We start from the raw sequence: 13,359 nt of genomic DNA, 5'->3' as shown, positions 1-13,359 counted from the left end.
GGAAAGCAGCCTGCATCCCTCCCTCCAGGCAGAGTGGGGGGCGGGGGATGAATTACTGTGCGTGAGTCCAGCTGCACCAGGATGTAATAAAATGTGTTGCTAAGATACAAGTGCCAAAGAAGTTCATTAAAGGACACTTTAAACCGAGCCGCCAGACTCTCCTCCCTTCAGAGGCTGCCTATTTGGTACCGTCGCTCGCGTCTATAATTAGATCGGCGATACGAAAGCGTGGCCCCCATTCAAGCCCACTCAGCAGAACTCGTTAATAACATAACTTCAACCAGGCCCAGACTCCGGGAGGGCATGGGGGGAGGGTGGGGGCAGTGTTCCACTTATTTATCTAAACAAGAGCCGGGCGCTCTTGAGGAACAGCCCGGCCCTCCAGCCACCGAGCACCTGCTTCCCCGTGGGGTCTGGGTCCCCAGGTGTACCACCCGACTCCCCAGCTCGCTGCCAGACCCCCTCGTCACTGGAGAGCCTGGAGGTGCGGAACCGGTGCCCCAGGCTCTGCCCCACTCGGAGTGCATGCCCAGCGCTGTGCCTGCATGCACGCAGCAGGTGAGACCTCGAAGGAGTCTGGACGTGGAGGGGGCGCAGCAGGGAACCACTCAAGTGCAGCCCAGTAGCCTGGGGCTGTGAAGGAGCGTGAGTGGGGAGGAGGGACCCCCACCCTGTCCAGAAGCAGGAGGAGCCAGGTGACAGGTAACAGGGAGGGCCACCGGTCGTGGGCACTGGAGCAGACCCAGTGGCCGGTGGTATCTAGAAGAGGCATCTGCGCGTCGCCCATGTGGAAGTCCCTGGAGCTGCCGCCACACGTGGCTTCTGGCTTCTCCTGGAAACTCCAAGGAGCAGGGGCTGCGTGGGGCCGAGCCCGGCCCAGCCTGGGCCTTCGGGGTCTGCGGCTCTGCATCAGGTGAGGACAGCGTCCCCGGGGATGGCAGCGTTTCTGAACCACAGAATGTCAGCTGGGGAGATCCAGCTGGTCATTCGCCCACCCGACGGCACTGGTGCTGCCTTGGGGTCGGCAGGATGGGCAAATGTCTCAAAACAGTCACCTCCACTCCTGGACAGCTCTCGCACCCCAGGAACCCCTCCAGACTCTGGGCTGAAGCCAGCCTTCCGGCGACTTCCGACTTTGAGTCACAATTCTGCCTCCCCTCCCCCATCGTCCCGGCAGGTGGGTTATGCTGGATCGGGAAGCCCCCTGCCCGTTCCCACTCTCAGGCGGCTGCCCTCACACATCCTGCTCACTCGCTCTCTCCGGGCCACACTGGAAATACCAGGTCCCACCTCAGGGCTTTGGCACAGGCTGTCCCCTCCGCCTAGGCCACCCTTCCTGCAGGGGCCACAAGCTTCACCCCTCCATGCCGCCCGCAGCCTTGTCAGAGACGCCCCCTCAATCACCCTGCCCTACACACACACCTGCCCTACTTTTCGTCGGGGCACTCGTCACGTTCTGACCCACTCTGCCGTTCGTTTCCCGTTTCTTGTCTATCATATGTCTCCCCCTCCCTGAGACTGTGACCATGTCTCACAGGCCCCCTCCGGCCACTGCTGTGGCCCCTACACCCAGCCCCATGTTGGCCCAGAGCAGGCACAGAGGGAACTGCCGGTGCCCGGCCGTCTGAGCACCCTCTTCTGCATGCACAGCAGCTGATGGGCAGGGGCACACTCGGGACATACGCTCGAGGGCCTGAGACACAGGGAGCTCTGCCACCCATCCCCTTCCAGTCCCCTGCACTGAGCGTCCTGGGCCCTTTGCATGGGTCCCCTTGGCAGCGGGCAGACAGAGCCCCGCCCCACACGCGGTGGGCTGCAAAAGCGCAGTCTGAGAAGCGACCCCGGCGCTTATCTGCCGGGCAAGTATCACCGCCGAGACCGCCGAGGACACATTAATCATGGGGAAGAGGCTGCACCGCCGACGGTAGGAAACGCTGCTTGTCACCCTGTAACCTGCACCTCACATTAAACTCTGGATCACAGTCTCGAATATGTATATATTTTTAATTGCATCTGGAAGCTCATTTGCATGTGCAGATTGGCTTTCCACCCGAGTGGCACCGAAGTGGCACCGAAGAGGCTCGCGGCTCCCTTTCTGCCTCGCTTCCCCCCCTCCTGCTCCATCCCTGCCCTCTCCTCCCTGCTGGAGCACGGAGCCCCTCCCCGGACTGACTATGCAGCACCACTGAGGGGCAGCCTGCTGGCCCCTCAGGCCCCCAGGCCCCCGTCAGCCAGCTCAAATGACTGCCCACTGCCCCACTCCGATGGTGCACAGGCAGTCAATTCTCCCCACACTGACCCACCTGGCCACCTCTCAGCACCTTTTCGGTTTGGGAGCTCCCCCTACCCCACCTGTAGACTCTGATGGCAGAGCCTTGTGTGGGGCAGGGGCTGGTGGCGAGCAGCCCTGCTCTCCCTGAGCTGTCCGTGTCTGTCTGGCGCGGGGAGTCTCACAGGGCAGCCAGCCCTGGCCTGAGCCTCCAGTCGCCTGTCCCCTCCTGTGCACGGCAGATGCCAGCTGCCCCGAAACTCGCACAGCTGCTCCGCACCACTAGGTGTCTGCCGCTCCAGGCCCTTTCTGAGGAATTCTCACCCAGGGACATTTTCCCATTGCTTTTAGAGAGAGAAGAAGAGAAAGAGAAAGGGAGAGAGACATCAACTGGTTGCCTCCCGTACACCCCCAGACTGGAGATCAGGGATCAGGCCCATAACCCAGGCATATGCTCTGACTGGGAATCGAACCCACAACCTTTGGGTCACAGGCTGAAGTTCCAACCCACCGCACCACCCAGCCAGGGTCAGTCCCCAGGTCCTTTCTCGGTGCCCCTGTTGTCACACGAGAACAGCTTCCACAAGACCTCAGCACATCCCATGCCGAGGACACCCTCCTGGGCAAACAACGTGAAAGAAGACTCCGCTGGAGACACAGAACTCAACTGCTTAAACAGACACAACTGGCTTCTTGAGCGGCTGCGGCATGTGGCGGGGTCCTGGGTCTCCTGGGCCATCCCTGTCCCCACTCAGGGACACGATCTACCACCTGTATGAAGGGGGCCCAGTGGCCATGCCCTGTGAAGACCCCCTGCCTTTCACATCCGCACTTGAAGTGGCCAGGGCCAGTCAGGGGACGTGCGCCCCCGTGCCCACCGAATCACCAGCTCGGGACCCAGTCCTGGCTGTGGACTCACCGGTGCACAGAGGCAAGAAGCCACCCAGAGGTTCCGTCCCGACAAAAAGCCACAGGTGCCTGCCTGCTTCTCCGCAGCAGTGACGTCTCTGGGCCCGCACCCTTCAGGTTACTGTCACCAGGGTAACACCAACAAAGCTCCCTGCAACCCAGCTCCGCTGCCCTGCGCCCTGGGGACTCCACGGCGACACGGCCTGGGAAGCAGCATTCTCCTGCTGTGAGATGGGGATCCAGCCACCTGCCCTCCTGCTGCACTTGGGGGCTGAGGGTTCCAGTCAAACCTGGACAAAAAATTGCCCCCCCCCTGAAAACACTACCTTCCACTGTGTTTTAACCAGACCAACCCAGATGCCAAGCAGGAAACACAGTGTGGCCCATCTGGGGCCAAATGGCCTCCCGCTTCCAAGACCCCACGGGGCCGCCCACCTCCGAGAGCCCACGGGATGCCATCGGCAGCAGAGGCTGTAACCAGAACGAAGCTGCCTCAGCAAGTTCTCCCCGCACCCTGGAAACTGCTACAACCAAACAGCAAGTAACTGCCAGTGAAAAATGTCTTAATGAAGCACGATGGCTCCTCTGGAGAACAGCGACCGTTTCAAAATCAGAAGACGCCTCCACCGTGAAGTTTAAAACAACAGCAACAATACCAACAGAAGTGGCAGCCCTGCCAGAGGGGCCTCAGGTGGAGGCGGGCAGACTAGCGCAGGTGAATTTGCTGGGGGTCCGTCCGCCCCTCCACTGCAGGGCCCCCCACCTCCCACCCAGCCGGCGCGTTACGGCGCCCACGGGGCGGTGGCCACAGTCAGTGAAACAGAGGCAGCACAGCAGCGAGCCTGTGACTCGGCTCCAGGACAGACACAGCTGTTGGAGGAGACGCTGGCCGAGACTCAGGGTAATCGCCAAAACCAGCAGCCCCGATGAGGGTCCCGGGATTACTGAATTATGACCAAACTCATCCAGCGGAAAGAGCCCAAGGGAACTGGGACCATCGCACCGCTCCAGCAGCTGGAGTCTTAAGAGGCTAAAATACCAAAGTGAACTTCTTGGACGGAGGGGAGAACGACGGCACAGTCACCTACAGGCACCTTCCCCAGGAATGAGGAGCAACAGGAGGGACCAGCCACTGTGCAAAGGCTCCGGCAGCCTCCCACCCCCACCCCAGCGCAGGGTCGGGCTCCACGGAGCTTCCTGTGGTCACAGACGCGGCCGCCGTAGGTCTCTCCAAACCCATGCACTTCACACTAGCAGCGGCTCACCCGAACAGCACGGCGAGGTAGGTCTCAGCAGCATCCCTGCTTTTTCGAGGTAGGTCTCAGCAGCACCCCTGCTTTCCGGACGGAAACCAGAGCTCCAGGAGGCAGAGGGCCATGCCGGGCTCCTCAGCCAAGTGCAGAGAGCTGGGGCCGTGACCCCGGGGTTGTGGCGTTAGGGCGCCACCAACGTTATACTCCACAGAAGCGCAGGGCACTGGACAGGACGAGGCAGGCTGTAACTGCGGCACCCTCCGGCAGTCTCTAACTGTCTGACCTTGGGAAGTCCCCTCCTCTGGCCTGACCAAGTCAGGGTGCTCTCCTGATAACTAAGCAAGACTTACGTCAAGGAGGGAATGGGACAGACCTTTTGAAGCACGTGGGTGCCGCAAGGAGCCGACACACTGTGTGGGCGACCCGTCCCCACAGGGGCAGGTGCCACCTCCTTGGGGACAGCCCACACACCCCATGTCTCAGGCCCGTCTCACCAGCCACCAGCTGAGCCGGGGGGCCCCGGGAAGGGGAGCCGGCCCCTCACCTCTGAGGGGCAACGCCCACAGGCAGAGCCCACGTGAGGCACTGGGCAACCTCGAAGCCTCCTCAGGGGAGAGGCCACTGCCACTGCCTACACGCCACCTCCCCCACCCCGTCCCCTCCATGTCTCCAGGGCTAGGCGGGGGCCTGTTAACAGTTTGTGGGATTAATCACAGTTGCTCCCAGGAGATGTCCTCCATCCACCACTGGGAGCTCAGGGTGCAAAGCAGGTTTAGGAGCCCCGTGCTCCGGGTGCCCACCTGAACGTGGACCGTATGGGAGGAATTTGTGTGCAGACGAGCCACTGGGCTTGGCTCGAACCCATGGGGACCCACCCCCATGCTCTGGAAGGGGCGTGGTGGGGAGGGCCCGCTCACACTTTTTGACTTTCAAGTCTATGCCGTGAGTCCTTTCCCCCACAAGCATGTGTTTGTTTTCCAGTAAAAACTTCCTTTACGGTAGATTTTCTCTTTATCTCCCACACATTACAGAAATGACAGCAAAGACACCGCTTGCCGCCTTCCTCAGTAAGATTCCACTTCAGCAAGAGAACAATAATGATTTGTCTCACTTCTCACTTCAGTAACACCACCCTGGACAAATTATTATTAGGAAGATGTATAGACTTCAGATGTACTACATTTACTGGTATATATCAGCATATTTATTATGTACTTTACATATAGTCAAAATAAAACTAGTCAAGAAAATCAACAACTAATGCAAATAGGTGTACACACACACACACACACTTTTTCTTTAAACCAGCTGAGCAGATGCGCACTGAGTCACCTCCTGGAGGCCTCTGCAAGTGCTCCCCACTAACTCCTTGGCTCTGAGTGGCTCTGGTGAAGGCAGGAGGGGGTCCCATGTGGTCTCCCCGCCCTCACAGCCTGTTACAAACTGGTCACCCAGGGCCGTGAGCCCTGCAGCCTCCGCCCGATGTCAGGCCTGGGCCCTGCCACAGGTGAGCACAAGGGCTTTCCACACGGGTGTCAAACGCCTGTGGAGCACATACAGTGGGGCCAGGCCTCAGCACCACTCCTGCCCGGGCCAGCGACACCCAGGCCCCACACCCTGGCCTCCTTTGAGGCCTTCCTGCTCCGACCCCCGCCTACCTTCTCTGCTGCCTCCCCTGCTCTTGCTCGTGGTTTTACTGCAGACACCCAGCCCCGGTTTCCGAAGGCCATTTCCCCTCAGTGGGCTCAGCCACCAGCTCCGCCTGCCCACAGCCCCAGGTGGCTGGAGGACTCCTCTCATTTCCTCCGGGGCCAGACACGGCACAGACACTTCTGCAAGACTCCCAGAGCGCCTCCGGAATGTGCCGACACAGACAGGGCCATCTAAGCCTCATTCTTTCGTGGGGTGGCTAAGGGTGGGGGGCTGCTGCACCTCCTCATTCTGAGTCCTCTCTCTTCACACATACGATTTTAAAAGCCTCCCGTTTGTCACATGCCTGCTGCAGGCTGGGGACGCCGTAGGACTGCACGTCTGTCACGACTGATCTCCACACTGTTTTCACCAAGCCCTCCGCTGCTTCAACGAGCAAGACTCAGCTGCTGGGGGCGCTGCCCTGAGAACAGGGGCAGGGGGGAGACACAGCCCCCTGCTCATGGAGCTGACAATCCAGGCAGCAGCCACAGCCAGGTCAGAACCCAGCAAGATCAGGACCCACACGGCAAGCCCTCTCCAGGGGCAGGAATGCTTCAAGGTGCAGAGGAACAGCTGGAAAGCCACCAAGAGGGTGCACTGTGGGACACCAGGGAGACCGAGGGTGCCCAGCGGAGGCCGGGCAGGTGGGTGGGGCAACCCCGCAGGCTCCTGGGCCCTCAGGTTTCCTCCCGAGAGGAGGAGGAGTGCTGCGGTAGCGACGGGTTTGAAGACACTCATTCTGGTGGAGAATGCAGCAGAAGGGGCCAAAAGATGGCCACAGGCAAGGGTCCCTCTGCTGGTGGATGGACAGACACACATGGTCGTCAGACAGCAGAGCCGTCTCCAGACAGGGAGGAACAGAGTGCTGACACGCTTCCCACTCTGGTGACCCTTGCAACCTCACGCTCCATGCAAGAAGCCAGTCACGCTAAGACCACACGGCCTGTGATTCCAGTCACACGGAAGTTCATGACAGGCCTCTCCACGGAGACAGAAAGGAAATGAGTGGCAGTTTGGGAGTGGGGAGTGTAGGGGGCTGAGAGTCAAAGAGTTTCTCTTTGAGATGAAAATGTTCTCAAACTGGTGGTCATGACCGTTGGGAAAACCACTGAGTTGTATTATTTAAAGGGGTAAATCATATGTGTGTGCCATGTGACTTGTGCTTCAATAAAGCTGGGCTTTCATTTTTTTCAAGCAGATACAGTGAGGGGGCTGCTGCCATCTTGCAGCTAAGAAATGATGGTGGCGGGGTGCAGGGTGGAGAAAGGACAGAGGAGAAGAAGGGCCCCGGGAAAGGTGTGGGCCCTGGAAGCTGGCTGTGTGCGGGCAGTAGAGGGTGCAGGGCCTGCAGCCGGCAGTGGGTGGAGCCAGGCCGGGCCCTGATCCCTCCATGTACGCGCTCTTCCGCAGAGAATGACGAGAGGGGCACTGGGAAATGGCCTCAGTGTCCTCTTCAACAGGTGACGATGCTGCTTGAAGAAGAAGGTCTCGAACTCTTGGTCAGAAGGATTAAAAAGAAGCCTCCTGGACAGGAGCAGACTCGTGGGGAGGACGCAGGGGGCCAGCGCACCGACGGGGACCTTTCAGACGGAATCTGCCCGGCGATTTCCCTCGTTGGACATTTCCGAGGACTGCCTCCAGGGTCCGGCGCGGCTCGTAAATCACACAGAAGACATGATTCAGCGCCGGGCACGTGCCACATACATAATAGCTTTCAAGAAGACATATTTTTATTGCTGCACTTGAGGACAGCCCCTCGGAATCCAGAGTCCATCAAAGCAACAGACGGAGCAAAGCGCAAGGCTCCCAAGTTCACTGCCAGGGCCTCTGCCTCTGTCTCGCTCTGCCACACCAGCGTGAACTCAGCTCCCGCAGCACGCTCCTCTACAGCGAAGCTGTGCTTGGCAGCGAGTTCAGGTCTGGAGACGCCCACACACGTGGCCCCCCCAGTGTTGGGCCTAGGACGCCAAAGAGGGAGAAACCCCTCCCACACCTGTGCTGGGCCTGTTATTTACACTGTAGTGCTTGTGGCCTGACAGCTGAGACAGAAACGTGACTGCCTCTCTGCATGTGCTGCCAATTCAAGGCGTCGAACCACTGGAGCAACTAATGGGGGCTTCGCACACCCTACCCCCTTGAAGAAGAGGGGTCCTGCCTCCTCTGGAATCACAACTTGGACACTGGTCCAGCCACTCCCGGGAACGTGGCCTGGCCACTCTTGGCCAGGCCACAACTCAGCTCGCACCAACTCTCCACACACACGCTGCTTTTTTTAAAGGAGAAATATGAACTCTTGTTTTCAAATCGCAGGGTTCTATGGAAGAGGGTTCCAGCTTATGCCCCTACCCACTGGTGACAAGAGGAGCATGGGGGAGCTGTACAGAGTTTGCATCTCTCTGCTTCTCATCCACAACCTCCTGCCTACTTCTAGGGGTGTGTGGCAACCCTCTTTGAACACTTGTCCGTGTTTCCAGAAGTCACGGGAAAAAGCCCTGTGCCAAGGGCATGAATGGGAAATTGATGCCTGCACACCAGGAGATATTACTCAGTGGCTATTGTATTTCTAACAGATGTGGATAATGGGGTCATCCGTTCACCTACTATCCAGTTCATCATCTACGTGTGCACTTTTAATTAAAACTTAACCTTTACCTCCCATATTCCAAGCAGGAGCAGCACAAAAATCACATCTATCTTTGTGGGCGCAGATGGTCCGAGTTTCTCCCCAAGCAAATCTATAAATGAACACACCCTTTAAATTTTTGTTGAGTTAAACACAAACTCTGAAATGTTGGCGTTTTCACCCCTGCTCCCACACCTCAGCCCCTCCAGGCAGGTCCGGGTGACCAAGCAGAGCCTGGGTGCAGCCCAGAGTCACCTCCGAGAGGCAGGTCATTGACCTTTCCCTGGCCAAGCTGCCGATCATTGCCAAACTCTCCCAAGGCGAGACCAGTGAATGTTAAGTATACCCAACTCATCTCACAGGCCAACCTCTGCAAGGTTCCACCTCAGAGCTTGGGAGAGCCCAGGCAGCTTTATTAGCATGCTGCACCACGGCCAGCCCGGCCCTGGCCCTGGCCCCTCCCCTCCCTCTTTTATGAGCCCTTGTTACATAAAATGCCACAAAGGGAAAAGGAAAAACAACAAACTTACAGTTACAAACATGAGTTCAGCTGGCCAGGCCAAACCCTGGCTGCTTACCAGATGTCATTTTTAGTCATTTAAAAGAGAAACATTTTGAAAAGGCCAGAGAATAAAAGTTTTTGTTGTTGTCTTTCTTCTTCAACACACACACACACACACACACACACACACACAAAGATGGAGGTACATTCGCTCACAAGCATCCTTCCCCATTCAAACTGAAAGGCAGAGGCAGGCTGGAGCCGGGCAGCTCCTTCAGAGAAACGAGTAAGGGCTGCCTTCAAACGGGATTTTCCAATGTTTCTCTCATCCGCATCGAAATTCCAGCGTGACAGATGATAAACAGCTACTCATTTACGATCACCATAAAAATTTAAACAGCCTTGAAATAGTTGCTACAATACAGAAGAAATGACCAGACCCAAGCTCCGAAAAGCCACTCGGAGCAGTCAAACTATTGCCAGGTAGAAGACACATAAAGAGACATTGTTGCAATGAAAGCTGCGGGATTACTGGATTTGCTCTTTCAAATCTTCCATCGCTGTGTAAGAGTCAACAACTTGCCATTTTACCCAGTGAGAAAAACGGTTTAGTAACCCTCGGCTATCACACTGTGCCAGATTTGGTGGTGGTTCCTTTTTTTAAAAGAAAGTATCTGATTTGATTCTACACAGTGATTAAACATCTTTGTGCTCAGCGGAGAAGGGTCTTCCAACCCCTCCCCCTCCAAAAATGGCATCAAAGCAATCAAAATGGTAATGCCGAGCTTGGGTCCCCTCCCCCCGCGAACTCCCCGACTTTGCCGGGGCCGCGCACCGGGCCCCCCTCCAGCGGGAATGGAAGCTTCCACTCCAGGACGGGCGCGCGCGGCCGCGAAGGGGGCTGTAGCCCGGCAGAAAGGGGTTAACGCCGTCGTCCCAGCCCTGCCGTCCAGCCCGACGCCCCCCGACCAGGCGCGGACCTGCGGCGGGGAACAGCCATCTTTCTTTCCACTATGCCGGCCCCCTCCTCTTCCGCACGCCCCCTCCCACCACTTTTCAACTTTAAAGACTCCTAACGTGCACCGTGCACCGGCCTCCAAGTTCTCTCTCGCCCTCGCCGCCACCCCCGCCAATCTCCTCCAGGTCTCCGGACAAATTCCTCCGGGGAGGGGTCATCTNGGAAGCTTCCACTCCAGGACGGGCGCGCGCGGCCGCGAAGGGGGCTGTGGCCCGGCAGAAAGGGGTTAACGCCGTCGTCCCAGCCCTGCCGTCCAGCCCGACGCCCCCGACCAGGCGCGGACCTGCGGCGGGGAACAGCCATCTTTCTTTCCGCTATGCCGGCCCCCTCCTCTTCCGCACGCCCCCTCCCACCACTTTTCAACTTTAAAGACTCCTAACGTGCACCGTGCACCGGCCTCCAAGTTCTCTCTCGCCCTCGCCGCCACCCCCGCCAATCTCCTCCAGGTCTCCGGGCAAATTCCTCCGGGGAGGGGTCATCTGATCCGGTCACTCCGGCAGGGATTGGGGGAGGGGGCGGGGGAGGGCGCTGTCCAAGTTTGGTGCTGAAAGCCGCGGCCGGCAGGCATTCCAAAGGAACCAGGATCGATGGCCAGGAGGCGGGGGCAGCGGGGAGGGGCACTGAGGTCCCCGTCCCCGCCAGCCTCGGAGGCTGGAGAGCGCCATTGGCTGCGCCTCTCAAAGTTCTCGGGGGGGGGGGGGGGGGGGGGGGGGGGGGGGGGCGGGGGGGGGGGGGCGGGAGTGCGCGTGCGAGGAGGGGAGAGCCGAGGGGGAGGGGCGTGCCGGGCCAGGGGAGGGGGCGGGGAGCGCGGCCGGCAGCGGCATCTGTTCGTGGTGCTGAAACCCGGAGCGCTGAGCTCAGCGCAACTAAGTCACAATGGACAACTTTTCCTCCCCGAGGGGCCGGAAGGGGGTCGGCGGCCGTAGCCCTCACCGTGAGGAGCTTCTCCCGGATTCCAATCTACACTTGGCGCCCGCAGACCAAAGTTGGGGCAGAACTGGGGGGTCCTGGGGGCGCGTTCCTTTTGTTCCCAGGGAGCTGGCATCAGGTTCCAAGAATAAAAAGTGACGCTGGAGAAGTGAAGGGAGGGGGCGCCCAAAGGAACGCTTCAGTAGATAGGATTTACAATGGAACCCAGAAATCGCTTCCGAGCAGTTTGGTGTCCAGGCCCGAACTGGCGCCCCTCCACCCCCTACCCGCACACCAGCTTGAAACGGGGGCACGGGGCCGGGAGAAACGCCCACGTTCCCAAAACATGTCCACCAACTCAAAATGGACGCCAGGCTGCTGGCCGTCTTTTAAGTGCCGCTTCTGTCTTCCGGCCACTGCGCTCTGCCCCTCGGCCTCTGAGAACCCGGCTCTTTCTTTCCAGAAAATGGGGGGCACGGGTAACTTTGAGGATGACACACGGACTCCCTCGGGAGTCTGAGCGCGTGGCTCCGTGGTCGGCACTTTTTAGGGTGCCATCAAAGTACCCGGAGACCCCTCCTCCCGGCCGAGGCGGGCGGGGGTTGGGGGGTGGGCGCCGGCTGCAGCTCGCTTACTTGTTTGTCGCTGAGCGCGGCAATCCGTGGCTGCCTCTCGTGGAGCTGCTTCTTGAGGTCGCCGTTCTGTGGAAACACCGAGGAGTGGGCTCAGGCTGGCCGCCCTGGGGGTCGGGTGCGCCTGAAGCCCCATGGACCTAAGCCCTGCGCCCTGCGGCCCGCGGGCCAAGCCGCCCGCAATGCGCCCCAAGTTCCCTAGTCTCTTCCCGCACGCACGGCGACCGAGCAGCCAGGACCGTCCGGGGCCGCTTACCTGTGGCTGCCGCCTCATCGGGGCAGCTCTCGGGGCGGGGCAGGAGCCGAGGCCACCCGGAGCTGGGCCCCGAGCCGTGCAAGTTTGCAGGCCAGGGTGCGTGTGGAGTGAGTGTGCGAGTGTGCCGGGGGAGGGGGGAGGAACAAAGAGCCAAGTAAACACGGCGAGTCCGTGTGGAGCAAAGCTCATAAATATTCAAGTCTCGTCCTAATCTCCCCGACACACACTCGCGCACGCCGCAATACCGCTCCGGCTCCGGCAGCCACGCAGCCGCTCGCTGAGCGACAATCGCCCAAACTACTTTTGCAAACTGTGCGGGGTTGTACCCGGGTGGCGGCCGCAGGGGGTCGGGCACACTCGCACCGACCCCGGGGCGGGCTCACGAAGGGTCGCCACCCGGAGCCCTCGGTCCTGCAGACCGCGTGTGGAGAAAGAGAAGACGCCGGGCTCCAGTCCCACGGCCCCCGGCCTTGGCCCCGCCGTGTGGCGGGTCCCCGGGTGGGACCGCACGAGAGGCGGGAGGAGGCGAAGCCCGGCGGGGTCCTGCAGCCGCCGGCTTCCCCGCCCCGGGGGCAGGCTCCAAAGGCAGCGCCCTCCGGGCACCTCCGGTCCAGTAGACCCAGCGGCGAGGGGCCGGACGCCGGGTCTCTGCAGCCCCCAGCCCGGCCCAGGGCCCCCGGCCGCCTACCTGGTGGCGCGCGAGTTCCGCGGCCAGCGCCTCGGGCCGGCTCTGCAGCTCCATCCCGGCAACTTGGGCTGCACTTTGCGCTCACTTTGGCCCCGGCCCCGCTGAAGTTGCGCGGCTCCGCGGGCGCGGGCGGGCGCGGGCGCGGGCGGGGGCGGGGTCGGACCGGGGCTCCCGGGGGTGGGGGCACACGAGCCCCCGCCCCCACCACCGAAAGCGAGGGAGGTTCTAGCAAGGGGAAGGAAGGCGGCCGGGCGCGCGGCGCAGAACCCGCGGCCACCCCAACTCCTCAGGGCGCCCCGCAAGTTGCGCCGGGTCCCCGGGCGACTGGCGCCGCCCGGCGCATGGCCCCGGGGCGCCGGGAGCCCCGCGCCGCCCCGCGCCGCCCCGCNCGGAGCCGGAGCCGGCCGCCCCGCCCCTCCCGCCCGCGCCTGCGCACTACGGCCCCGCCGCGGCCCGGCGCCCAGAGCGGAGAACAAAAGTGGTGACTCGCAGGGGCGCGAACTCGCAGCGCCGCCCCGGGACCGCCGCGGCGCGGCGCTCTGAGAGGGTCTCCGGCGCTGCCGTCCTTCCCCTGCCGACCCCGGCCTGAGCTGAAGATGATGGGGCGC

At 60.9% G+C, this 13,359-nt stretch overlaps 1 protein-coding gene across 2 annotated transcripts in view; it reads right to left on the bottom strand.

Annotated features, from left to right (window-relative positions):
- PHF21B (PHD finger protein 21B) overlaps positions 1-12,878 on the bottom strand; it is a 59,472-nt gene extending 46,594 nt beyond the window's left edge. The window contains exons 1-2 of one of the 2 annotated variants that reach the window (XM_037049674.1): positions 12,752-12,878; positions 11,811-11,876 (exon numbers count right to left, since the gene is read on the bottom strand). In XM_037049674.1, coding sequence (XP_036905569.1) covers positions 11,811-11,876; positions 12,752-12,805 — 120 coding nt within the window. In that variant the 5' untranslated portion in view covers positions 12,806-12,878. Of the gene's footprint in view, positions 1-11,810; positions 11,877-12,063; positions 12,176-12,751 lie in introns of those variants that run through there. The other variant, XM_037049683.1, reaches the window with a different exon arrangement.
- Positions 12,879-13,359: the final 481 nt, after the last annotated feature.

This window comes from Sturnira hondurensis, unplaced genomic scaffold (assembly GCF_014824575.4).
Source record: "Sturnira hondurensis isolate 20B ecotype Veracruz unplaced genomic scaffold, ASM1482457v3 Scaffold0000780, whole genome shotgun sequence".
Classification (NCBI taxonomy): Eukaryota; Metazoa; Chordata; class Mammalia; order Chiroptera; family Phyllostomidae; genus Sturnira; species Sturnira hondurensis.
This window is presented reverse-complemented; position numbering and strand designations above follow the sequence as displayed.